The sequence below is a fragment of the Corythoichthys intestinalis genome, chromosome 17 (genome assembly GCF_030265065.1).
Source record: "Corythoichthys intestinalis isolate RoL2023-P3 chromosome 17, ASM3026506v1, whole genome shotgun sequence".
In the NCBI taxonomy this organism is placed as follows: Eukaryota; Metazoa; Chordata; class Actinopteri; order Syngnathiformes; family Syngnathidae; genus Corythoichthys; species Corythoichthys intestinalis.
The window spans coordinates 22,157,380-22,184,381 of record NC_080411.1 but is presented as its reverse complement, the minus strand read 5'-3'; the positions used below and the strand labels follow the sequence as shown (position 1 = coordinate 22,184,381).

General features: G+C 37.9%; 1 protein-coding gene across 1 annotated transcript in view; it reads left to right on the top strand.

Moving 5' to 3' along the window:
* The window catches only part of musk (muscle, skeletal, receptor tyrosine kinase), a 38,474-nt gene extending 17,408 nt beyond the window's left edge, over positions 1–21,066 (top strand). Inside the window, exons 9-17 of the mRNA XM_057819056.1 lie at positions 288–551; positions 692–885; positions 1,739–1,762; positions 1,851–1,939; positions 8,549–8,723; positions 10,872–11,058; positions 11,128–11,319; positions 14,550–14,698; positions 18,636–21,066. Coding sequence (XP_057675039.1) covers positions 288–551; positions 692–885; positions 1,739–1,762; positions 1,851–1,939; positions 8,549–8,723; positions 10,872–11,058; positions 11,128–11,319; positions 14,550–14,698; positions 18,636–19,336 — 1,975 coding nt within the window. The 3' untranslated portion in view covers positions 19,337–21,066. The remainder of the gene's footprint in view (positions 1–287; positions 552–691; positions 886–1,738; positions 1,763–1,850; positions 1,940–8,548; positions 8,724–10,871; positions 11,059–11,127; positions 11,320–14,549; positions 14,699–18,635) is intronic.
* The last annotated feature ends 5,936 nt before the right edge of the window (positions 21,067–27,002 follow it).

The following is a 27,002-nucleotide window of genomic DNA, read 5'->3' as shown; positions in this document are numbered from 1 at the left end:
CAGGTACAAGCCACCACCCACTCAATCACAGAGCACTAACAAACCGCTCCAACTTATATTACAGTATGTCAAAGTAATGTACGATGAAGAGTCACCTAACATGCATGATTTTTGGAATGTTGGAGACGGCCAGAGTACCTTGAGCAAAACCTATGCAAGCAAAGGGCAAAAATGCAAACAAATGTGAATGAAATTTAGTGTAGCAATATACTAAATATGACTTTCAGGTACTCATGCAAATAATGTATTTAGTATGCATGCCATTTCTTCTTCATTTTTCTTGTCAGACTGTACAAGGGAGTTGGAGGCTTCTGTAGTGCGTATCGTGGAGATGTGTGCCGCACAATTTTACATGAAGATTCATTGGTTTTCTTCAACACATCCATCTCTGATCCGGAGGACATGCAGGAGTACCTGGTTCAGAGCTGGTGGACGGAGTTCGACGGACTCAGTAAACTATGTGGCCCTGCAGTGCATTCACTCCTGTGTCATACCTCCTTCCCTGATTGTAATCCGTCAGGATTGGGACCTGCACCTAAACCTGTCTGCAGGTAAAACATTGTGTGAAAGTTCTTCCTCCTGTTTAGGTAACTGGATATGTACAGTAACTGTTAGTATGATTGTCGATTATTTTTTTTAAACAAAGTGGAGAGAATGCAAAATAAAACATCAACTTGGTCTTTTACTGCAGGGAGCATTGCCTTGCGGTGAAGGAACTGTATTGTCAGAAAGAATGGTTGATACTTGACGGTAGCATGTCCATCCAGCCTGAACCCAACAGTTCAGCCACAAACTCCAACATACCCCGTTTGTCATTGCCCAAATGTCAAACTTTGCCAAGTCTCCATTCAGACCCTGACGGTTGTACTCGTGTCCCTTTTGTGGGTAAGTTCTCGTTGACTAAAGCACTTCAGCCTGTTGTGGTTAGAGATTATATATATATTAGGGCTGTCAAACGATTAAAATTTTTAATCGAGGTAATTACAGCTTAAAAATTAATTAATCATAATTAATCGCAATTAATCGCAATTCAAACCATCTATAAAATATGCCATATTTTTCTGTAAATTATTGTTGGAATGGAAAGATAAGACACAAGATGGATATATACATTCAACATACGGTACATAGGGACTGTATTTGTTTATTATAGCAATAAATCAGCAAGATGGCATTAACATTATTAACATTCTGTTAAAGCGATCCATGGATAGAAAGACTTGTAATTCTTAAAAGATAAATGTTAGTACAAGTTATAGAAATTTTATATTAAAACCCCTCTTAATTTTTTCGTTTTAATAAAATTTGTAAAAATGTCAATCAAAAAATAAACTAGTAGCCCCCCATTGTTGATGTCAATAATTACTTAGACAATGCTCATGGGTGCTGAAGCCTATAAAATCAGTCACACCCAAGCGCCAGCAGAGGGCGGCAAAACTCCATAAAACACAATTAACATGTGGGCATTTCACTGTACTGTCATTTAAATCTGTCTGAGCGGGGCATGTGCGTTAATTGCGTCAAATATTTTAATGTGATTAATTAAGAAAATTAATTATCGCCTGTTAACGCGATAATTTTGACAGCCCTAATATATATATATATATATATTTTTTTTTTCCCCCCCCCGAGCCTAAAATAACCATTTCTACAAAAAAGTGTTTATCCCAGACTGTATACCTTCTTTATGATTCAAGATGATTCATCTTTTTTATATATTTATTTTTTTATATTTCAGACATCAAGTCAGATCAAATGACAAGTAAGTATGGAAGATATTGAATAGATATTAATTACCATTATTTGGAAAAAAAAAAAAATCTTCCATTATTTCTGTTTGGTATCAACAGCAACATGTTACACTGACAGAGGACGTTTTTACCAAGGCAACATTAACGTGACAAGGTCAGGGATACCGTGTCAACCATGGGACCAACAGGTACTCATTTGTACGTGTGTACTCTGTGTAATGTGTTAGGAATGCTGAAATCGAAATGAGATGTCCATATGTAATTAACACTGGGTGAAAAATGTATTTAACACTAACTGAATATTTGAACATTTACCAGTGCACGGTAGTGACATCTGTAATAAGTGAAGTGGCCATATGCTGAAAGTTTTTTTTTTTTTTTTTTTAAATGACTGTTAATCTACCAATGTTGAATTATAAAATTGTCCAGATTAAAACATAAATGCTATCAAGAAGAGCCACAAGGAGGGAAAAACGAAAAACATTTATATGTGAAGGGCATAATGTTCATTTGAGTTTAGTTTAAAACACTGATGTACGATATAATATCAAAACGATATAAAATGACTTACCGTCAAGAGTATTTTATATTGCCGTTTGGCACACAGTAAAATTACAAGCCTGCAGCCCTTGTGCAGTTACTGGTCACAGTTCAGCACATCCGTTATGCTTAAAGTGACCTCTAGATAGCTCCAAACCAGGATGCTTGGTAAAGGTGTAATGAAACATCAATTTGAAACAGTTGTCGGTCTAGGCTGTATAACATCCAAGTACATTAGTCTGTGAAGACATGGACCGTTGAAAAATCTCCACTGAACAAATTGCACTTACATTGTGTTTGCACACCTAATAACAGACGAACGACGAAACAGCAGAGCAGGAGTGGGGAGGTAGCCAAAAAGTTGTGACACCGAGCAAATGTGATGCTAGGTGGCTCCAATAATACCTGACTGTAGCCGATAGCCTACAAACTACGCCCACATGATATGGTAGATATGGTAGATATCACATATATATTAGGGCTGTCAAAATTATCGCGTTAACGCGCGGTAATTAATTTTTTAAATTAATCACGTTAAAATATTTGACGCAATTAACGCACATGTCCCGCTCAGACAGTATTCTGCCTTTTGGTAAGTTTTACAGCAAGGCTTTTTGTGCTGTCTAACAGCGAACTCTTGTGGTCGCTTTGCGACATTGTTTATTGTTTTCTTGCCAGTTCAATATGGCTGCACGACGTCTCGGGCTGACGCCTACGTTGTAATGTTGTGCTTATATGATCCTTGGACAAGATTTGTCCGTAAGTATGGTTGTTGTAAAAAATGTACATATTATGTTAGTAAGCGAAATGTTATATTTTTTGTATGAGACGCTTTTTGTTTATGTTTAGTGAACCTGTGTAGCGTGCTAAGCTAACGTTGTTGCTAATGCAATGCTTGTGTACTTTTTTTTGTAGTTTTACGACGGTCTAAAGAGGACAATGGTTTGAGGCCATTTTATAAATAAATCAGATGAAAAAGGAAGAAGTCTGATTATTAAGGCGTCGTTCACAAGCTGTCTAGCTTTGGAAAAAGTAGACGCTTCGGAGTGAGGACAGCATAGACAGATTTAAATGACAGTAGAGTGAAATGCCCACTACAGTCCTTATGTACCGTATGTTGAATGTATATATCCATCTTGTGTCTTGTCTTTCCATTCCAACAATTTATTTTACAGAATATATATAATTTACAGAAAAATCTGACATATTTTATAGATGGTTTGAATTGCGATTAATTGCGATTAATTACGATTAATTAATTTTTAAGCTGTAATTAACTCGATTAAAAATGTTAATCGTTTGACAGCCCTAATATATATAGAACTAGATGCGAAATGACAGACACGGCGGCATTAGCAACATGTACAGTAGAGGAACTAGATGCGTTAAAAAACAGCCGCCATCTTAAAGCAGTAGACTTTTTAGGAAGCGTCTGTTGTAGAGAACCTTCCTAGTGAACCTAAGTAACTTTTTATCCAAAATACTCCTAAATCGTCAAAATCTTGACTTGAATCTATGTTTAAATGATGAAACAGTTGTAAAACTTCCACACGTCAAAAGTAGACAGAGGGGAACTAATTCAATAATGGGAGCAATTTTAACAACTTTTAACAGTTGATTCAGGGTAAAGGGTAAATTAGGGTAAAGAATTGGGCACACATAGTGTGACCTATGTTTTTTTTTTTTTTTTTGAAAAAAAAACAAAAAAAATAAAAACAAAACATGAAAATTATCACAAGTTACTTTGCCAAGTAACTAATTACTTTTACATTCAGGTAACTGAGTTACTAACGCAATTACTTTTTGGGTGAAGTAATTTGTAACTACAATTAATTACTTTTTTAAAAGTAAGATTAACATCACTGCATATCGCACACAACTAGAACAGTGGCGTTCAAGCTTTTTTCTCTGAGGGCTGGTTTCAAAAAATAGAAGGATGCAAAGGCCAACTTGAAATGTTTTTAATTTGTTAAACCCGATGATATACTGTATGCATCTTCATAATGTACAGCACTATTTATGTATGTATAGTCAGAATGAATGCCACACCACTGGATGTCTACCGTCATTTTAGGAAGGGCGATAGACGCTTTTTAAAAAAAAAAATTAATTTATTTTTTTATTGCAGTGCATCGGCACATTTTTTAGTACATGTATTCCCCGGGTTCGGACGTACCCGACTTACGTGATTTCAACTTTACGACGCCGGAGTCTCGTTTACTTTATGTGATTAATATGACTGTTCTGCCCTCTGGGAAAATGTGTATTTGATTATAATGATGACTTTTGTTTTGTGATGCATGCTTTTATTTTGGTGCAGGAAGCGAAGACCAGGTTGTACTACCGCGTGCTAGTAGGAGCGCATGTAAACATGAAGAAGAACATATTTGCTCCCACGAAGAAGTCACGCAGCCGAGTGAGAGAGAGAGGGGAAAGATTACAGCTTAGCTTGCCGTCTAGCAAGGATTTAGCTCTAATGTCTTGGCGAGGACAGTACAATGACGTTTAATGCATGATTTTGGATAGTTATTTTGAGATTTAGGGGGTAATTAGTGGCACTTAAAGGGTTAATTCCGATTAAGCTGAAATTCAGGTTACGTCGTCAGCGTAGGGATGGAACTCGTTTGTACTGCCTGAATGTGATGACGTCATCAATGTTGTATTGGTACTGATGCCGATATTAGTATTAGTGGTATCGGTGCAACTGATTCCAACATGTTGTAAAGATTTGACCCCTAAGCTAATAGATACGAACTATTTAGGTGACCAGCTCCTTCTTGTGTTGAAGCTGAGGAATGCAACAGAAAGTAGGCTGAAGTCAAGCTTCATCTTTTGAAAGTCGAATGTGTTCACTCTATAGACCCTACCCACTGAAGTCACAAAATCACGTGATCACTGTATTGTTCCGCCCCCTTGTCCGTCATTTTGTGTCTGTATTATCAATGGTCTCAATTGATCGAGCAATTTATAATGCATTTCATGGAAGACCCGGTGCTTTCGGATGCCGTAAACTCACTGGATGCGTTGCATAAAAGGCGTTATGTGGAAAAGCTTCAGTTTATCCATTCGCCAGATCCATATTTGATGCCTAAATCGATGTTTTTCGACCCGCTGTCTTCGCCGTATTTGCCTGACATCTGCTAGCTACCCTGATATTTACAACTATCTTGTCCACACAAAATCAGCCTATTCTCACGAAAGTTTGAAAAACTTTAAGAGCTTGGAGGCTTATAAATACTTCGTTGCTGGTTGGGTGAAACAGGTCCTCGTCCACGAAAATTTGGCAGGAATCTATCTTGTGCTTGGAAAGGTGAGTTACGAAATTTTCAATTCAAAATCTTTTGTTCTTGCTAACATCCACTGTCAAGTCTAATGTATTTCATGTCATTTGTCAATGGAGCTAGGGCTTTTAATGTTTATATGGTTTAGCGATAGCACTCTCACTACATACATACGTGTATGTTGTCGGCGATTAGCCTAGCAATGATCTTAATTGTGGTTGTCAGCCCAAAACCCTCTATATATATATTAAATGCATCTTACCAGATATAAAATGACTACTACATAATCTGTGGTAATCGTTTGGAGCCCGGTTTTCTCGTTGAATTGCAGCAGCCCATCTCGCTCTCTCCTCTCCGGGTCTCTCGGAATCCGGTAGAACTTCAAGTCTCTCCGTCTATCTTCTCTGTTATTGCAACCGACCGCCACACACGCCTTCACCATTTTGATTATTAATGTTAACGAGCAGAAAAACACGCCGTAAATAGGAGGAATGTACGTAGCCGTAACAGGTAAACACGATGTGTTGACGGACAATTGGGCGGCACCAGTCACGAGGGCGGAGTTGTGACGTCACGTGGGTAGGGTCTATAGAAAAATATAGTATTTTCCTCACTGTTGCACTACATTTGGAAGGCTGTGTGCTGTGTGTATGGGAATATGGAAACACTCACTTCCGTTATCCAGGGATGCGAAGTATTATGTTTGTAGCAAGCATAAAATCAATTTAGTTTTCTTTGAGTAGTCAGACTGATTTGTGTGTGTCTGTGTTTTCCATCATACATGTGACTCTTTCTTGAAAAAAAAAAAAAAAAAAGACATAAAATGTGTCATGTACAAATACTCCCAATGGTATGAAAGCTCCTTTATGTTTTTATGGCTTTACTCTAAAAAAAATGGTCTTTTCGAACTAACTCTTGCTTCTTTCCTGTGCGGCTTGTGTGTGTCTGTTTATGTGTGAGTGTGTTTGTCAGGTCAGCATAGTGGGAGGGTCTCATTCTGACACATACTGCTTCTGGAAGCAATTAGCTTTTACACGCAAGTCACCGACTATCGCTATCACAGAATCTCATTTACTATGTGTATGGCTTTAACAACACCCTTTGTAATGAAAAAAATATCAGGAAATATTTATCTTTTTTTTCCATGACGTTTTGATCCAAGCTTGAAGGAAGGTGGACTAAATCAAGAATAGTTGTACGTGCCAGCACTAATCAAAACCATTTTGTTCAACAACAACTATGATTTGATGTTAGTGTTAAAACCTATATGGTAGCAACATATAGTAAATTATACATGGGTGAAAATCAAGGACTTGTGTTAGCACCAGGATGCTGAGGGAGCCGTGAAGCAGTTGGTGGCGCGTGTTGTCCAGTGACAAAAGTGTCAGCGATCTGTTGCCTGGCTTTGAATGCTCACTGTTGAAGTATTTCTTGGCATAGATCCTGAACCCTTAATTGCTCTCAGTGGATATTGCACCAGCACTGTATACTGGTGTGAGTGGGTGTGGGTGTGAGCCTCTGTGAAGTGTTTTGAGTGCTGCAATAGACTAGAGAAATCCTTTTCCATTAGTAAAATGTTTCTTTTTTTGTAAAATCTGTTTTTATGTACAACTCCCACATTGGCTTTAATAGACTGCAGATTGCAGCCTTTATTTCTCTTCATGGACATCTGTTACAAATGAGTTACAACTACATTTTAAGTAAACATTTACCTACGCGGGATCATAAATATGTTTTTAAAGGAGATTATGTAGTTACATATATGAAACAGTGTAATGCATTTAAAAATGTATAATTTGCACCACACTCCTTTGTGTGGTTCCAATATAGAGCATATTCATGTCTGAGTGACTTTTATGTTTCTGAAGAGGCTCTGCGGCCAAACTTCTCCTTGAAGTCCTGAAACTACTGCCAATGTTACATTCAGTTTCACAATTATTCATCCCTTGTTAGCTCTAAAATGCTGTGACATGAGGGCAATGTTTTACATCTGTCTACCATCTTTACGCTTTACTAGGATTTGTACCGCCTATTTTTAATGACTGTAGCTAGGGATGGGGTGAAAAATTCACTTTTTATATTCCGTAATTATTCATTAAATACCACACTTTTCAGACTGTAACTCAGTTTTAAACCCCCCCAATTGACAGTATGCTTTATAATCGAGTCTGCCTTATGTATGAATTCTGTTTGTGCTTAATGACCTCAAACCTTATTTTTTTGGAGTATAACTGTATTTTACTGCTTCAGTGAAGTGTTCAAGACACACATTCATCATTTATCAAACCATGAAACAATAAAACTGATAAATAAATTAATAAATATAATAATAATTACAATTTTTAAGATAAAAAGCAAATGGCAAAAAGCACATTCATACATTAATGTACGTAATAATCGGGTGCACAATATGCATGAAAATACAATACATTAATTCAATAACAATACTAACAATGGGATGCTTGTAAATTGGAAAACATGAAACATTGACGAGCATTTGGCCTGTGCCATATCAGGTGGTTGCAGATTTAAAAAAAAATCTTAAAGATAAAAAAAAAAAGGATATCAAAAGACTGATGGCATTGATGTTGATATTTTCATCATTATAACTTGTATATGTTGTATTCTCTTCATTTTAACAATGTTGCAAGTATAAAAGAGCTGAAGCTTTAGCTTCATAAATGTTGACAAATTCCACCTCTTTTTCCCTATTATTTAAAATTTGGCGTGATCACAGTTACAAATGTATTGGCTGTATATACGATGAAAAGCAAAAATATGGAACAGGCCCGACTTCCTTAATGAGCAACAAGGCTGGAGAGTCATGTTTGTTGTTGCAAAGATAGAGAGGTGTCTTGCTTCTTTACTGAGTGAAGACAATTTAAATAGTTGGTTTCATAAACAGAGAGTGGCAGAAAAAAAAAAAAAAAAAACTAATAAAAATGTTTATGCTCTATGTCTTGTCTTACACAATAGGTTCCTCACAAGCACCGCTTATCTGTGGATGCCATTCCGGAGTTAAAAAATTCTGATAACAGCTGTAGAAACCCAGCAGGAATCAGCGACAAGCCATGGTGCTACACCTCAAATCCCAACATACGCTGGGAGTACTGTGCTGTACCGCAGTGTGGGGAAGTACGCTTAGGAACAGGTATCTACTACTTTTTTTTTTTTACACATATACAGTACATACATACATACATACATACATACATACAGTGGGGAGAACAAGTATTTGATACACTGCCAATGGGTATTCCCATTGGCAGTGTATCAAATACTTGTTCTCCCCACTGTACATACATACAGTGTATATACATACATACATAATTTGGGGCAAATAAGTGTTTAGTCAACCACCAGTTTTGTAATTGTCAACATGGGAAACCTCAACCATGAGAGACAAAATGTGGAAAAAAAAAAAAAAAAACGAAAATCACATTGTTTCATTTCAAAGAATTTTATTTGCAAATTATGGTGGAAAATAAGTATTTGGTCAATACCAAAAGTTCATCTCAATACTTGGTTATGTACCCTTTGTTGGCAATAATGGAGGCCAAACGTTTTCTGTAACTCTTCACAAGCTTTTCACACACTGTTGCTGGTATTTTGGCCCATTCCTCCATGCAGAGCTCCTCTAGAGCAGTGATGTTTTGGGGCTGTTGTTGGGCAACACGGACTTTCAACTCCCTCCACAGATTTTCTATGGGGTTGAGATCTGGAGACTGGCTAGGCCACTCCAGGACCTTGAAATGCTTCTTACTTCTTTGTTGCCCTGGCTGTGTGTTTGGGATCATTATCATGCTGAAAGACTCAGCCACGTCTCATCTTCAATGCCCTTGCTGATGGAAGGAGATTTTCACTCAAAATCTCTCGATACATGGCCCCATTCATTCTTTCTTTTACACAGATCAGTCGTCCTGGTCCCTTTGCAGAAAAACAGCCCCAAAGCATGATGTTTCCACCCCCATGCTTCACAGTGGGTATGGTGTTATTCGGATGCAATTCAGTATTCTTTCTCCTCCAAACAGGAGACCCTGTGTTTCTACCAAAAAGTTCTATTTTGGTTTATTCTGACCATAACACATTCTCCCAGTCCTCTTCTGGATCATCCAAATGCTCTCTAGCGAACAGCAGTCGGGCCTGGATGTGTACTGGCTTCAGCAGGGGGACACGTCTGGCAGTGCAGGATTTGAGTCCCTGGCGGCGCAATGTGTTACTGATAGTAGCCTTTGTTACTGTGGTCCCAGCTCTCTGTAGGTCATTCACTAGGTCCCCCCGTGTGGTTGTTATCTTGTTATCATTTTGACGCCACGGGGTGAGATCTTGCATGAAGCCCCAGATCGAGGGAGATCATCAGTGGTCTTGTATGTCTTCCATTTTCTAATAATTGCTCTCACAGTTGATTTCTTTACACCAAGCGTTTTACCTATTGCAGATTAAGTGTTCCCAGCCTGGTGCAGGTCTACAATTTTGTCTCTGGTGTCCTTCGACAGCTCTTTGATCTTGGCCATAGTGGAGTTTGGAGTGTGACTGGCTGTTGTGGACAGGTGTCTTTCGTAGGTGCCATTAATACAGGTAACGAGTGGAGCCTCGTTAGACCTCATTAGAAGAAGTTAGAGCTCTTTGACAGCCAGAAATCTTGCTTGTTTGTAGGTGACCAAATACTTATTTTCCACTCTAATTTGGAAATAAATTCTTTAAAAATCAAACAATGTGATTTTCTGTTTTTTATCCACATTCTCTCTCATGGTTGAGGTTTACCCATGTTGACAATTACAGGCCTCTCTAATCTTTTCAAGTAGGAGAACTTGCACAATGGGTGGTTGACTAAATACTTATTTTCCCCACTGTGCATACATACATACATACATACATATTGTAAATATGAGAGAGAGTGAGAGGGGTAAGGTGTCGTTAAGTTACTAGAGATGTTTCCATCATATGGCTTCAGTTGTCAGTTATGGGACTTTATACAGTGGGGAGAACAAGTATTTGATACACTGCCAATGGGTTTTCCCATTGTGAGTGTATCAAATACTTGTTCTCCCCACTGTATACAACAATGAAGCACGCGACAATGCGAAAGGATGTGAACTGGGGAAAAAAATAACAAAACCATACATAACCAGTTTGGGGAGATTTGGAACTTTTTACTCTGAGACAGACTAAACTTGTCTATATCATCCTGTCATATTTGTAGATTCACAATCTTTATGTTATCACAAACAGTCTCCTAATTTTTAAATAATATTCAGATTTATCCTTTTGGCTAAATTTTGATTTTAATCATCTTTAGGCTTTGTTTCAGTGGTTAAACAAGAGCCAACAGGCCCTCGTCATCTCCCTCCAACAACAGCATCATCACCAGCATACTCCATGTCTGTCATTGTTATCATTCTGACTGTACTTGCTTCTACGGTCTTCATCACCATTGTGATCCTTGCATGCCGGCGCCGAAGAAAACAATGGAGACAGCACAAACGGTAGAAAAAAATGTGAGATTGTGCTATTCACAACACAATGTCTTCCCGACTAACTCTTTCTATATACAGGGAAATGGAGACCCCAACAATGACAGCTCTCCCTTCAGAGCTCCTGCTGGATCGATTGCACCCAAATCCAATGTACCAACGTGTTCCTTTGCTTCTGAACTCCAAGCTGCTGGCTTTAGAATACCCCAGGAATAATATTCAGTATGTCCGGGATATTGGAGAGGGAGCCTTTGGAAGAGTTTTTCAAGCCAGGTAAGATGGAACTATGAGCATAACCAAAAACGTTCCTTCTAAAGTATGCTTGATAGAAGGAGAAACTGGTTTGCGCAGTGGGAGTTTGATTCATTCTTGGTATGAAGACGTGTTGTATGAGCACAAATGAGGTGAAATAAGCACTGAGCGGTTACCTTCCACCCAGATTACACGTGTGTGGCCACCTCGCCACACCTGTGCATTTTATTCAATAGAATATGAATAATGATTACAATTATGCATTAAATGAACTGACTTTAACGATGATACATTAGGATCAATACACGCTGTCCTTGTATTATGTAAACATTTTGACGTAAGTCGGTCTGCGCCTTGCACGGTCATGTCAGTGACCTGCAGTCTACCTTACGCTAAAATTTAGACCCCTTCTTCAGTGGTGAAGTAAAATTGTGCCTTTTGTCCATGAAATTGTTTTGTCCGCGAGGGCACACCTACAAGCTACAAAATTACATACTTCGGAGTCTGTGCTAGTTTGAAAATATGTGTCGCAATTTGCACTGGAGCTACAAAATTTGCACCCAGCGTTGTTTTTGGCAGCCCTTTTAATTTTGGTCTTAGTCTTTTGGGTGACAAGACTTATTACTCTTAGTCATATTTTAGTCATCTGAAAATGTGTTTGTCTTCGTCTAGTTTTTGTTGACAAAAACTCAAGACTAATTTCGCCTAGTTTTAGTTGACGTTTACTATAAATGTTTTTGTCTTTAAAATAAAGCAAAATTACTCCAAAAATAAATACATAAATAAATGTTTCCAACTATTTCAAATGAACATTGACAGACGAGCACATATTGTAGCTTCTACAAGGACAACGCCAACTTGGTGATAATACACACTCAGCAGGAAAACAGTCCATTATTTTCAATTAATTACAGTGCAGCAATGCTGACAGCACTCCTGTCATGAGTCACATTACATTTTGGAGGGAAAATGACAAGCAGTACTTAATTTGAACATTTAGGGATATATGTAGTTTCTAAAGGGTGTACTCACTTTGGTTGCCAGGGCTGTAGATATTAATGGCTATATTTTGAGGGGAAAATAAATTAATTCTATTATATAAACTGCACACAGATTACTTTTAATTCTGTCAAAGTGTCATTTTGTCAGTGTTGTCCCATGAAAAGATATACTTAAATATCTGCAGAAATGCGAGGGATGTCCTCACTTTTGTGATACACTGTATACCCACCCGGACGCCACGAACTGTATGTAAAAAAACGTCCTAGATTTAAGAGGACGCTCGCCATTATCATTAGCCGAAAACTAGGCTATTACCATGAATTACATTTAGTGTGCGATGTTCACTCAACACAGACCTTTAGAGGCCAAAGCAACATTGCATATTCTCTCTGGCCAAGATAAGAAAACAAATCTTACCGTGTATGCAAGTTTGGAGACTGGAGAGGACACACTGGTGAGTTGTGGTGGGGGGTGCAGCCAGGGGCGTTTCTAGGATTTTTTTCTTGGGGGGGCCAGATAGGGTCACAATCTGTAGAGGGGTAGCATATTTTACTGTAGGGGTGTAACGGTACAAAAAAAGTCACGATTACCTCGGTTTTGGGGTCACAATTAGTTTCAGTCAAGTACAGGAATAACATGTTAAACCATTTGCTTGCTCATCACATTGTTTATTAAAACAAAACTCACATGATCACAGTAGCACAAATCAAGGACAAGCTTCCCCATGAGTCATTAAATTCTTCCCTAATCACCCCAATCATGAATGAATACCCTCTTGAATATTACTTCAAATGTAGTGGCAGCATGCAATCATGGCCTATGTGAACTGACTGCAGGCCAGTGTTTAATACAGCACTGTATTGAACCTAACATTCGAATGCGAGCGGTTCGGAAAATATACATGTACCTTTACACCCCTATTGTATTGACATAAAATGGTTTAAAGTTTCCAATGACAACCTCTGATTTTAGGTGATGACAATAATAACCAGTACACTACATTACAAGTAATATGACTTTATTGATGAGTAATTAGTGAGATAATTACACATTTTTGTTTGACACATTTAAAGCACAATTTTACAAAAAAATAAATAAAGTGCTATGGCCTCAGAGCAATGAAAAGATTAAACTGGCAGTCAACTAGATTTGATGCGTCTGAGATGGTGGGAAAATTGGGCACCCCAACTTTCCACCTTATTACACATGTTTTATAGGCTATTAGTGTTTCTATTTTCCTGCTTGAACCGTCTTTTTTGCGACCCATACGCGAGTAGGCTACATAACTGCACATCTAAATGCTGATAATAATAATAATAATACTGATAACATACTGTCGAGCTAGTGTTGCTAACATTAGCGCCTTAACTTCAGCAACACAAACGTTACCTAACCACCTGCGACATGCCAATACATTAAACACTAACATTCACAATTTTTTCACACTTTGGACATTCTCACTTACCTCAATTAAGATTAGTGTTTAACCACTGCAGTGGTAGTGTTCTCAGGAACCATATGAACACCAAGAGGTCCAACTTCTTCTGTTGTGAATGCATGAAATTGACGTTCCTGTGCGTCCTATTCGCCTAAAGTCACGTGAATGAGGAAAAAGTATTCGATTGGCTGCTTGCTCCTCGACGCCGAACTCAGTCGCAGAAAGTTCAACCAAACCATCTCCTTGGCGGCGCGTTAAATTTGACGAGCTACAGTCGATTTGGCGTCATCGCGTCGTCCCGACGCATCACGCGTGACGCGTTTACATTGACTTTCAATGGGAACCCGCGGCGCAACAAGCAAATGAAGTGGCTGGTGTGAACGTAGCTTTACTGAGGTGGGGGTTAGGGGGGGAACTTAGGGTGGCCAACCAAATTTCACCCCCTGCCACCCTTGCGGCCACGCCCCTGGGCGCAGCATGTCAAATGAGTGACACAACCAGACACTGCTAGATGCAGGTTAACTACACATAAAATGTCACACATTGTGAACATGTGATGGAAACTATTGCGCATTTTCGTCTCATTCTTATCTCGTCAGACGAAAACTGGCATTAGGCTTGTTATGTTTTAGTATCCCAAAACATGTTTTTAGCTCATAAAAAATGTTCGTTGACGAAATATTGTTATCATTGTCATCGCTGACGAAAACAACACTGCTTGTTTAATTATTAAAATAATACTCTTCTCTTACCAGGTATATGAATCGTCTTCTTGAATATTTGAGTTAACATAATCAGGCATTTTTTTCAGAGCCCCAGGCTTGCTTCCGATGGAAACTTTCACAATGGTGGCTGTGAAGATGCTAAAGGAAGAAGCCTCAACAGACATGCAGAATGATTTCCAGAGAGAGGCCGCACTCATGGCTGAATTTGACCATACCAATATTGTTCGACTCCTGGGTAAGTGTATGAACGTGGATTGAGACTTTTTTTTGTTTGTCTGTTTTAAAAAGGGTAGATTCACACTTGGATTTCTCATTTTGTATCTGAATGTTTCACCTAAAAAGGGGCGTAGAGTAAACACAAAACCCAATTTGTACTTGATTTTTACTTGTGCTAGAAAACAAAGGCCTCACACTTTTTCCCAATATCAATGTGAAGATCAAGTCCTATGCATCAATTTAATTCCCTCAGTGTAGGCACCAATAACTACATCCATCAGCGAGAACTCCATTAGAGGCCCACATGTGTATAACTTGTTGAATTATTCAGTAAGCTTTTACTCCAAAAGCGAGAAATCCAGATTACATCGTGTTTATAATAACAGAGCTTTAAATGCACACATAACAAAGAATTCATATGTTAGCTAAAATGTTTGGTTTCTTTCATTGTAGATCTACAAAGAACATGTCAATATGTAACAAAATATTAAGCGTATAGCGTGTGAACAAAAAGACGTGATTTTACCATGGTTTCCTACATTAAACTATTCAGACAGTGGGCTAATAGTTAATTTTAAGTACTGGTGCATGATAATTATTGGTCCGATAATTATCGGTCTGATAATAGGAATCATGACGTCATCCCAATAAATCCAATACCATTATTAATAGGACCGATAATATGTACTGTAATATTTTTGGCACGGTGTCGGTGGATTGGGATGTGTGCGTTTGTAAATCAAGCGCTCCCTTTCTGTGACTTCACGCTCAAGTGTGCCGCACTGCTGGCGAGAAACACATCTTAATAAGCCACTTAAAAGATGACAATCGCTTCGATGGTGTTTTAAAAGAGTTCGAGGACGTGCGAGCTGCGAATGAAGCTGCCCATCCAATGCCAAAGCCAGCTAATCAGCTGGGGTTGTACCATTTAACGAGGCCTTTAAAAAGTTTCACAAAGATGATTACAGAAATGATGGCGCTAGACATAGGAGGAGTTTGACTTTTGGGGCAGGGGGGGCACAACATGTTGATGACCCCAAAACGCAGTTTCAGCAATAAAATTAACTTACAAAAATATTTAAAATAATAAGTTGACAATGAGCATTTTTTTGTTTCCAATCTTTCTTGAGGGGAATTCTAAATCAGGCTGCTTGGGCAATACTTTTCGACAAGATTGTCATCCATTGAATTTGGTACACCCGCCAGTGTCGTGCCAATGTAGTTACCCCAGTCAAAAATTGTATCCCCTGGGCGGAGCCATATGGAGGTAGATTTGTGTCTTTATTATTCAATCAAAAAAAGTTGCTTCAATAAAAAACAAAAACAAAAAAAAAAACAGTTGCTTCAATCAAAAAATATATTTTCAACCCAAAAAAGTCACTTCAATCAAAAAAAAAAAAAAAAAAAAAATGTGTTTGAATGCAAAAATAAATTTGAAACTCAAAAAACTAAAAAAATGCATGTGAAAGCTATTTTTCTTTGATTATTTTTTTTTCATTGAAGTCAAGTTTTTTTTTTTTTTGATTGAAGCAACTTTTTGATTGAAGTAATGTTGATTTGTGTTTGGGCCACAATTTGGCTAGGACAGTTTTCTCTTTATTATTCAATCAAAAAAAATAAGTTGCTTCAAAAAAATAAAGATTTAAAAAAAAAAAATCTATTCAATCAAAAAAAGAATCATTTCAACCATAATTTTTTTTTTTTGAAAACGAAAAAATATTTGAGATTGAAGAATTTGCATTTGAACACTTAATTTTTCATTGAAAAACTTTTCTTTGATTGAAGCAATCCTTTTTGTGTTTGGGCCATATTATGATTAGGATATTTGTGTCTAAATCATTCAATCCCCAAAAAGTTGCTTCAATCAAAAAAAAAATATTTTCAATTAAAGAAAAAAATTATTATAAAAAACTTTTTTTTCCTCTAATTTGTATATATATATATATATATGCAAAGCAAATGACTGTCTAAGGTGCTCGAAAAATAATCTCGAACCATTATAAAAATGTTTTTTTGTTCATTTCATTCATTTTTGTTTTTTTGTTCATTTCATTCATTTTTGTTGCAGTTTTATTGCTTTACAACTTTTATATATATATATATATATATAGGAAAGTCAATTACATGCAATGACACTTTTTGGCCACCAGAGGGCCCCCCCCCCTTAAAATCCACTTATGGTGCTAGACAACCAACCCGTTTCCTTCGTCGAAAATATATGATTCAGGCGGCTACTTCGTCATTTGTAGCCAGGTTCATCATTCCAAGCCGCCGCCACTTTTCAGATGAATGCTTACCGGCAAAGTATGATGAGATTGTCACACGCTTCCATACTTTGATCGGCAACCATGCACGGCAAGTAGGTTTTCACCCTGGACATACAGTATAGACGTGTAATGTTAGTCCTGTCAGCAAACTTGGTAGGAATTCGTACTATGCAGAGAAGAAACCTCATACTTTATTGAAAATGGGTTCACTCACTGCCATTTATATTGATCATTATAAGGCAAGCCATTAATCCTTTTTGTTCTACCATATTTTTGTTATGAGGAATAAGTGATGAACCTTACTTTATAATGTTTGCATTTTACAGTGTTAGTTATAAGTTAGTAAGTTATTGAGAGGCCTTTTGGTTCTTGATAGGCTTGTTGTCCTAACCTGTCTCCCAGATTAAGAAAGTTGTTTCATGGACCAAGACCACAACAGTCTTCTCTCCTGTAGCACCAAATATTTTTATCTGATGACATAGCAAAATACCTGTTGGGTTATGTTTTAGTTTAGTGCTCATTGTTCAGGAAACATATCTTCAATTATATTGACTAATTGGTTGTGATTGACTCAAAACATATTTATTTGACAAAATAAATATTGACACTTTATTTGAAGTCATGACTGTTCTCGTCTTCGTTTTGTTCATTATAATAATGTTCATGTCATTATGAAAAATCTGGTTAGGTCAAAGGCAAATCTATGTTGAATCCACCACTAGTTCTTTTTTTTTATTTATTTGTTTTTTATTTTGTTTTCTTAAACCTCCAGTTGTTTAAAAACTCAGGTGAGTACACATTATACATTTAAAAAATTATATATTTCTTATTGGTTATCGACATCGGTATCGGCTTTGAGGAGCAGGAAGTTATCGATATCGGTATCGGTTTCAAAAAATGGATATCCTGCACCCCTAATTTTAAGTCAGAATATCATTGCCACACTTCATTAAAGATTTAAGTTTATTTGGTAGGAAACGTTGTTATGCAACTTTGTTTTCTTTTTACAGTTAAATTCTCTAGTTCACAGTGAACAAAAACACTGTAAATTGATGGTATCTTCATACCAATTGATACTTCGCTATAGACAGACGTTTTTAAGATTTATGAATTTCAGACTTCCAGACGGCTTTAATTGTCCATCCCCTTTAAGTGGGGCGGTTACATAAACATCCATTAGGTAGCTGTTTCATTATTGAGAGCAATTAAAGAAGTGATTTGGTGGAACCAGCTTTGCTAAACCCAAAGACATTGAACGCTCAAACAATATTTTGGTTATAGCTCTTATAAATGTCTCTATTTCTTATATGTAATGACTGTCTCACCGGACACAAAGATGAGTTATAAAGTTATATTCATTGAACTGTTAATATGTTCTACTACTGTAGAGCCACTGTGTGCTGGGGTTTATTTGTGAACTTGCACACATATATCAGATGGTTTTGTCTCTGTTTATGTCTACACCAAATGTTTATTTACCTTTTCTCCATGAATGAAACCATTCTATGATGTACCAGGGAGGATAAAGTAACTTTAGTCATTGAGATTAATGACAACATTAAGGTGCTTATGTGGGTGAGAATTACTGTTTGTTCTTTCAAACCTCTGTGGTGGGAATTTCACAGAGCTCAAGAGTTGAAACACATGATCAAAAGTGGACTAAAAATCCTATATGCTTTCATTTTACAGGTGTCTGTGCAGTGGGTAAACCCATGTGCCTCATGTTTGAATACATGGCCAATGGCGACCTCAATGAGTACCTGCGGCGTCGATCTCTGACACAGTCCGTGCGGACACTAAGTCGTGCGAGCCTATCCATTCGCAGTTTTTCTTCAGAGATTGAAGCTGGGCAACTCTCTTGCCCCGAGCAATTGTCAATGTCCACACAGATTGCCGCAGGTATGGCCTACTTGTCAGAGCGCAAGTTTGTTCATCGCGACCTTGCAACAAGAAATTGCCTGGTTGGAGAGGAAATGGTGGTCAAGATTGCAGATTTTGGCCTCTCTAGGAATATATACTCAGCAGATTACTATAAAGCCAACGAGAATGATGCCATACCAATCCGCTGGATGCCTCCAGAGTCTATTTTCTACAACCGTTACACCACTGAATCTGATGTCTGGGCCTATGGTGTGGTGTTATGGGAAATCTTCTCCCATGGCATGCAGCCATATTATGGCATGGGACATGAGGAAGTTATTTACTATGTCAGGGATGGTCATATTCTTTCCTGTCCTGAGAATTGCCCTCTGGACTTATATAATCTAATGAGGCTTTGTTGGAGCACACACCCATCTGATCGGCCTAAATTCAGCAGTATACATCGAATTCTGGAGAGAATGCATCAAAATATGCAGAGCCCAAATGCTGATAATGAGGTTGAATGTTAACTTTTTATATTTACAACAAACCATTACGATGTGTCAAAATTTCCAACCAAGAAACATAGCTACTTATTGTGAAGTATATGAACAAGACTGGTGGTGCAGACACTGTAAACATCTTCTTAATTCTGACTTCCCTGAGGTTTTTGAAAAAAAGAAAAAAAAAAATCAACATTGATTTTGCTTCTGTGATGCTTGGACAGTCAGCATGTCTTTATTTGTGAGAATATAGATGATGTTAACTAAAGAGGGATAACGCTGCAAAAATTCGACAATTTCCAACCTGATGAAGGTTCTACCTTTTGGGTGTTGCTGTTGCTGTTTTGTTGCTCAAAATTAGTTGGACTTGAGTTAGAATTAGAACTGAGCAAATCTGTTGGAACAGCACGTTTTACCGCTCTTAAGTCCCTTTCACAAACATATCCTGGTAAATTCCCGTGTAAGGTGACGCGGGATTTACTCGCGTCATTGCTTTCGCGCATGTAGAGATATCCCGGGAATTATGTGTGTTGGACAGTTACACAGACTTGTCCGTGTTGCCCACTGGTGCTCTCTGCGCGGGGAGGGCTGATGGCATGATTTTATAACCCGGACATTACCTCATTTTTAGTCGGCATCGACAGTCACAATGCTGGTTAAATCGTATTTTGTTAAAGAGCCAGTTGTGGGAGCGTTCTACTGTCACGGACCTATTGTGTTATTCCCCCTTGTTTGTATTTTTAAAAAACCCTTGAACGTTTCCCTCCATTGTTTTATGCTTTGAGGTACAACCTTGTTTCCGCACTTGCGGACCCTAACATCTGCACCAAAATAAACCACACATTTTCAAAGATGAACGATGGACTCTCTTCCTCGGCTCTACGATCCAGTAGCGATTGAATTTCATTATGTTTTTAGTTTAATTTAGCTATTTCCAGCTTGCAATGTTGATAATTGCCATGTTTGTTTACTGCTTTTCGTTTAACTGCAGTGACAATCGGCATGCCATGATACTTACGTCATCAGCCATCGTGCTGTGACCCGTGAATTTAACGTTTGTTTTCTCATACGCCTCGTCCCGGGACTTTCCCGGACATTATACTAAGACGCTACCCGTGAAATGTCCGCGTAATCTCCGTGTCAGTCGACCTGGTAAATTGCTTGCACATACAAGGGCTGCCCGTTTAAATCCTGGGATTTTAACGGTGTTTCGGCGTTTGTGAATGGGGGCTTTAGAAATAGCATGCATAACATCAAAATCAGGCATTGATTTTTAAATTGTTGCAGGCCAAACTTTAACCTTCTAATGTTCAACCTACATAACATATAGTGGCACAGATTCACTTTACTTCCTGCTATTTTATGTTAAAGTGTGAGTAAGTAATAATCATAAGTGTAATTCCATTTTGGATATTTATGATTATATTTATTATTTATTTTTCTGTGTTTGACTCATGTATTATCATACAAAAGATTTTGGCCGCGGTTATTGCAGTACTTAACACACACAAGACTTGTATTCTTTCATTCATCTTCCGTTCCGCTTATCTTCTCAAGGGTTGTGGGGTTTTGGGACCTATCCCAGCTAACTAACCTACTACTATAGTACCTGAATTATTCTCAATGAAAATGAAAATATTTATGTTGTTTCATTGTTTTTCCTTCTGAAAAATTTGAACCTAATTTTATTTGGGATTATATTTAATTTATGAATTTTACATATTAAGATTCTCACCCTCTGGCCGACTGTATGTGTATCGATTCACTTGTAATTGTCAAATATAGCATACAGCACTATGCATTAAATATGATACTCTTTATATTGTTTGCTAATAATTTTTTACATTTGGTATGTGAATTCATTTTTCATATTGCTCTTTTATATTACAAAAAAAAAAAAATGATTTTCAACTGTTTCATACTACACAACAGTAGGGAATTGTCATTCTATTGTTTTTTTTTTTTTTTTTTTTTTTTTAAATCCTGCACAATTCTAGATGGATGTCAAACTAATACTTCAATGTATATAAAAGTAATATAGCAGATTGCATGTTTTTTTTTTCTGGTCTGGTTTGTTATCCTTTGCCTCACATTGTTTTCACTTTGCTACATCTCATAGAAAGTAAATGAAAATCAGTTGACCCTGTTTCTGCTGCTTTGTCTGGCGTGGTTTTTGTGGTAAGCATGTGGCGAAACTGAACAAAAGACTAAATCCATAGACCTGACCACATCAAATGACACGTGAACAAAAATGTTATTTCTTAAAAAGCTAGTTCCAGCTTTGTTTTGAATTGGAAGTGTGTGCCAAGACAAGCACATAATACTATGGCAACAACATACAGAATGTCTTGACTTTCATAGGGATTGTACCTCTGTTATTGATTCATCTCTCTTGAGAAGGAAGAGGAATGTAAAAACTATCATACTAAATACGGTGGAATTTTTATTAGGAAAAAACATCTTGCGGATTTTGCACAATTATTTTTTTCACCACAGGATGTATCAGAAGAGTACAATGCAAACAACAAAAATGGTGTAATAAGTGAACCATTTTAAGAGGTCATTAATAACATTTTTGTGATGTTTAAGGCAGGCATGTGTCCCATTTGCTGCTTTGTGAGTTTAAGTGAAGGGGTGGGAAATAAGGATGTTAGGAATAAACTGTTTATATAGTTGGCAGTGTGCAGTTTGGCCCCTTCTCTGTGACATAAATTGTTGTCCACACTGTTTCCCCTCCGACTCCCATTTCTGTCTGCACTTTTACTTCAGTATCATTGAAATGATAATCCTTTCAGCATCTTTATTTCATACCAATTTCTCACAATTATGTGAACTGCTGTTGGTAGAAAATCATACATTAACATGGTGCCCCTTATTTGCTTTTTTTAAATTTTGTGTGCTCTCTGAGGGACGTTTTGTACACAGCAGGGTAACAATACCTCATCCACTGATTTAGTTCACGGACCACATAATTTGCAAAGGCCTCCTGTAACGCCGAGTTGTTTTTTGTTTCCTCAGTAGAGAGCTACGTACAGTGGACGTTGTACGGTAAGTCTTACTGCATAAGTATAGTGCTATTAATAGTGAACTTTTGTTCTTTCAGTGTAAGGAATGCAGGAGATCATGTCAAAGTGAGTAACTGAGTGGCTTAAACTGATGTGTTTTGTAACAATTTCAGCAGCCTTAGTGCTACTACATTTTCATTCCAGGTGATTCCCGCTTACATCTTCTTATTTGGCTGCCCTTTTGTTTTAGATAACAATAACATTGTTGAAATTCTTTGCAAGATGCTTTGACGATATTTGAAAATATCAGTCACTCACTCAATTAGATCCTTTGTTTTCAGGAGCATATTCAGCTATCTAAATGAACTGTCTAACCTTCCTATAACTTCCCTGGCTGTCACTGTTTAACAATAAGAGGAATTGTTCAGGAAAATCACTTCCTGTTTTGTAATCAAAATCTCCTGTTGGATAATAGGACTACTTATTGTCTCCGTAGAAATGGCGCAATGTTCCAAAAGAAGTGTGTTGAAATGTTTGGACATTGTGTAGTTCGTGCCTAGTGAGGCATAGAAACATTAAAAAAAACCTGTCATGGGAACATGACATCCTTGCCTGAGACAATAAAAGAAGAAACCAGTAAATATACAAACAAACTCCACACCAGAGGTAAAAACCTTAAGGGAATCGTTATGCAGTACCGAGGCGTCTTTGCTGTGACTTCAATAATGCAGTTTTAGAAATGACATTTGTATTTGAACATTTTGTAATCGTAAAAAGTACTGGCTCTTTGTTGGAGACCTGTGTCCATGACCTTTCTTAATCTTGCATGCACACACACAATTATTCAATACTGTTCAAGGTGTATCCTGCTTTCTGCTCGTTGTTAGCTGGGATAGGCTCCAGTACAGTGGCGCCTGCTTGAAGACAGTCATCTACACGTAACAAGATTAGCGACCATGAACAGATTTGTTCTGCACTCCACAAACTCCACCATACATGTCTTCTGCATATTCAAAGCCACTCACCCATAATACCGTAACAAATACATAAATGCCCTAGTTTCCATGAGATTTGGGGACTTTAGGTGCTCTTCAGCACTCTCTTGTGGACAACAGCTTGGCTGTAATGACAAAAGTTTAGCTTGCTACCTATGTAACAACTGCACTTCATTCATTAAATGTTCCTAATATTTAAATAGAAACACATCTTTTTTTGGCTATACTATTAACATGGTTCTCAATGATTAAGCCAATACCTAGCACACTTTAGTTGTTATTGTTTTGATTCTGTGTTTACAACAGATGTCCTGCCCTCCACCAATCAGCCAATAGCGTACCGAACTAATGCTAATTTTAAGACCGCAAGGCTGCGTGACGTCACCATCGTAAACCAGAAGGAAGTCAACATAGAAGCGCCCTCGCATACAATCCACGCTAGTACTGCTTGTTTTCTGTCGGTAATCTTTCAAAAAAGAACATGCCAACCAAACACTGCTGCTATGGAACTTGTAGAAACGACCAAACGACATTACGACATATAAAGTTTTCTTCATACGTTTCCCGTATTAGTTTTCCGTTTTAGTAAGGGGGAAGTGTAAAATTAATTGAATTAAGATTTGTTATTAATGAAAAAAATTAAAATGTGTTCGTTGGCTGTCACTCAGTAGCATTTGCGATTGCTACACATATATAGCAATATAAGTTACCCCCAAGAACGGTCAGAGACGGAAGATAACCAGAGGATAGAAGAAAGACAGGACATATGGTGGTAAAGGATAGATTTTTGGAGCAGGAGCATGTCATTGTCATTAGCGTAAGGCAGTACTTCTCAAATAGTGGGGCGCGCCGCCCTGGGGGGGCGCAGAGCGATGCCAGGGGGGGCGCATGTGAACTCGGGGAACATGTTTTTTTTTTCTTTTTTTTTTTTTTTTTTTTTTGCCGTACTGGAATAAAGTGTACTTGCACATCCACTCAGTAGGTGGCAGTGGCGCTCTCATTTTCAGAGTGCGCGCAGTATTTTTGAACTAAGGAAGAGCACTCAGCACACAGAGACAACAGATATGAAGAGCAGTGTGCCACCGCCGTTTTCGAAAGCCGTTTTCCGACCGGACTCACTCATGCAGCGACCCACTGCCTTGTCCGGTTCTCACGTCGCCGCCCGAGAAGTGCCATTTTCGGCTTGGGATCGTCACGACGACCGCCCTCACCTACGGTTCTACCTCGGCCGCCGTGAATGCGCTTTTTTCGTGCCGTTTGCCTTTTAGCTTTGACTTTTAATACAGTGGGTGATGATGAAAGACCACTGTTTACTGTGTCTAAAAATAATTATAGCAGACAGCCAGAAGCCAAATCAATTAAGACGCCACTTAAAGACATTAGACCCCAATCTCATTGTTAAGCCGCTTGATTTTTTCAGTGAAAACGTGCCGAATATAGCCAACAATCGTCCTGCTTTGTCAGTGTTATATCAGTAAACCAGTGAGCATTGTTAGCATGCTAATTGCAAAATAACTCCACACCATTGCAAAGGAGGTAAATACTGTGAGTAGCAAAAATAAAAACTCTCCTGTCCAAGGACACTTTTTTTTTTCTCTTTTATTCAGATTTGTTTTTTTGGGTCAAATTTTTTGCCACATTGTCCTCATGAGTGAATGTTTCTAATCAATTTTAATTTGTTATTATTTACTGATTTTATTACATTTTATTTTTCTGTATCAAATGGTCAAAAATGTACCTTGAGTGTATTTTTTAGTTGGATGTGATTTTTTTTTTTTTAAATTCAGGCAAATTGATGCACGTCAAGTCTTCTCTGTTACAAACAAAACAATGTTAATAAAGTTATACTTTATTATAAGTTGATCTATGTTACTTTTTTACTTTATTAGAAAAAAAGGACACAATGTTAGGCAGATGCGTATTTATAATAGTAATTTTATAGACAAATGATACTATTTACACTGGCGGCAGAGAGTTTGGGGAGGGCGCGAAACATTTTTCTTCTTCCTTGGGGTGGCGTGACAGAAAATAATTGAGAAGCACTGGCGTAAGGCAATGCACACAAGAAAAAGGTGTCGATAGAAAAGGTACCTCTGGATCAGGTCGGCTCTTTTTCCCGTCTTTTTCAACCCCCGACAATCAAGCTATCTCTTTGACTGAACATTTGTATGTTCTTCCACATCTTTACCAGTGAATTTGGCACCAGGGACATCATTTTCAGGCAGAATTGGTAGGTTCAGGTAAAACATCTCGTTCTTACACGATTTACATGCATCTAGCATGAGGGAGAAACGCAAGTTTGACCCCCCTAGCAACAGTTGCTAACGTCATGAATATCAATGAGAAAAGGTGACGTGTTACGTGCGGTATACTATTACAAGAGCAGTCCTTTGTCTCGTCTAAGTTGCCACAACTCAGTAATGTGTGGTTTACTTAAACAAAGGCTGCAACAATTTTCACAGACATTCTGAATTAACGATTTTGTGATCCGCTAGTGCAGCAAAAAAAAATTATGAATCTCAATTGAGTCATGAAAAAAAACAAACAAAACAAGAGAATAAATTGGAGATGCCTTCGATCAATGAATTCAACTGAAAAGGAAGAAAAGAATGATGTCAGAATTACACAACTTCCCCTTGACCGTTGATGTCCTATTGAGTTTTCTTATACTTTAATGGAGAGTTTTTCAACCTTTTCTGAGTCACGGCACGTTTTTACATTGGAAAAAATCTCGCGGCACACCACAAACAAAAAATGTTCCAAAATTACTTTTGTACAGTATATTTAATTTTAAAATAATTTCTCAATATTTATACGTACTCATTGTGAAACTTGAGGCTGTTTAGATCAACACAAAGCCGATATCCTAGCAGGGATCATCATCAACAGCTCTCAGTCTCTCTCTGTTATTATTTTTTTTATTGCAGTTAGGCTTGAAAAGCTCAGAATTATCAGACAGGGGGTCTTTAGCAAGGTCTTTAACCACATCAGGGCTGAGCATCTCGCTGACAATAGCTTTGCAGGCAGGTAGTATTAAGGTCTCTACCACAGTGTGGGACTTTTTTGACTTAGCAACACAGTGTTGCTGGCATTGAGGGCTTTCTCATTTACCTGTGTAGTTTTTCTCAAAAAAGTTGCCTGTTTCTCTGTGTTTTCACGGACGCGATAAAAATAGTCCATCGACCTGTTCTGAAGTGACGGGTGTTTCGTTTGGAGATGACGTTTAGGATAGCTGCTCGTGTCGCGTTCAAAACTGCTCGGATTTGTAGCCGTTAGCCATTTTGCTGTCCTCGACAATGTGTTGGAATACATGGGGAGGATTGACGGTCGACACATATGGATAAAATGAAGAGGACACTTTTGTGTATATTGACTCTTGACGAGTCTAATCAAATGATGCACAGTAGATGTGCTGTGGTCCACATTGTGCGGACAGCTGGGTTGCTGAAGGCTGGAAATCCGAGCAGTTATTGAACGCGACACGAGCAATACTTCGCTCATCTGGACACGACTGCAACTTTCTATCTAATCCTTCCGTCCTACTGCAACTCAGCCCATTGAAAAAAAAAACCCTAAAAAAAACTAAAAAAGCGATATAGGATAATTTCTCGCTCCACACCTGACGATCTCTCACGGCACACTGGTTGAAAAAGACTGCTTTAATGTATGGTAAATTGACATTTGCAAAATGAA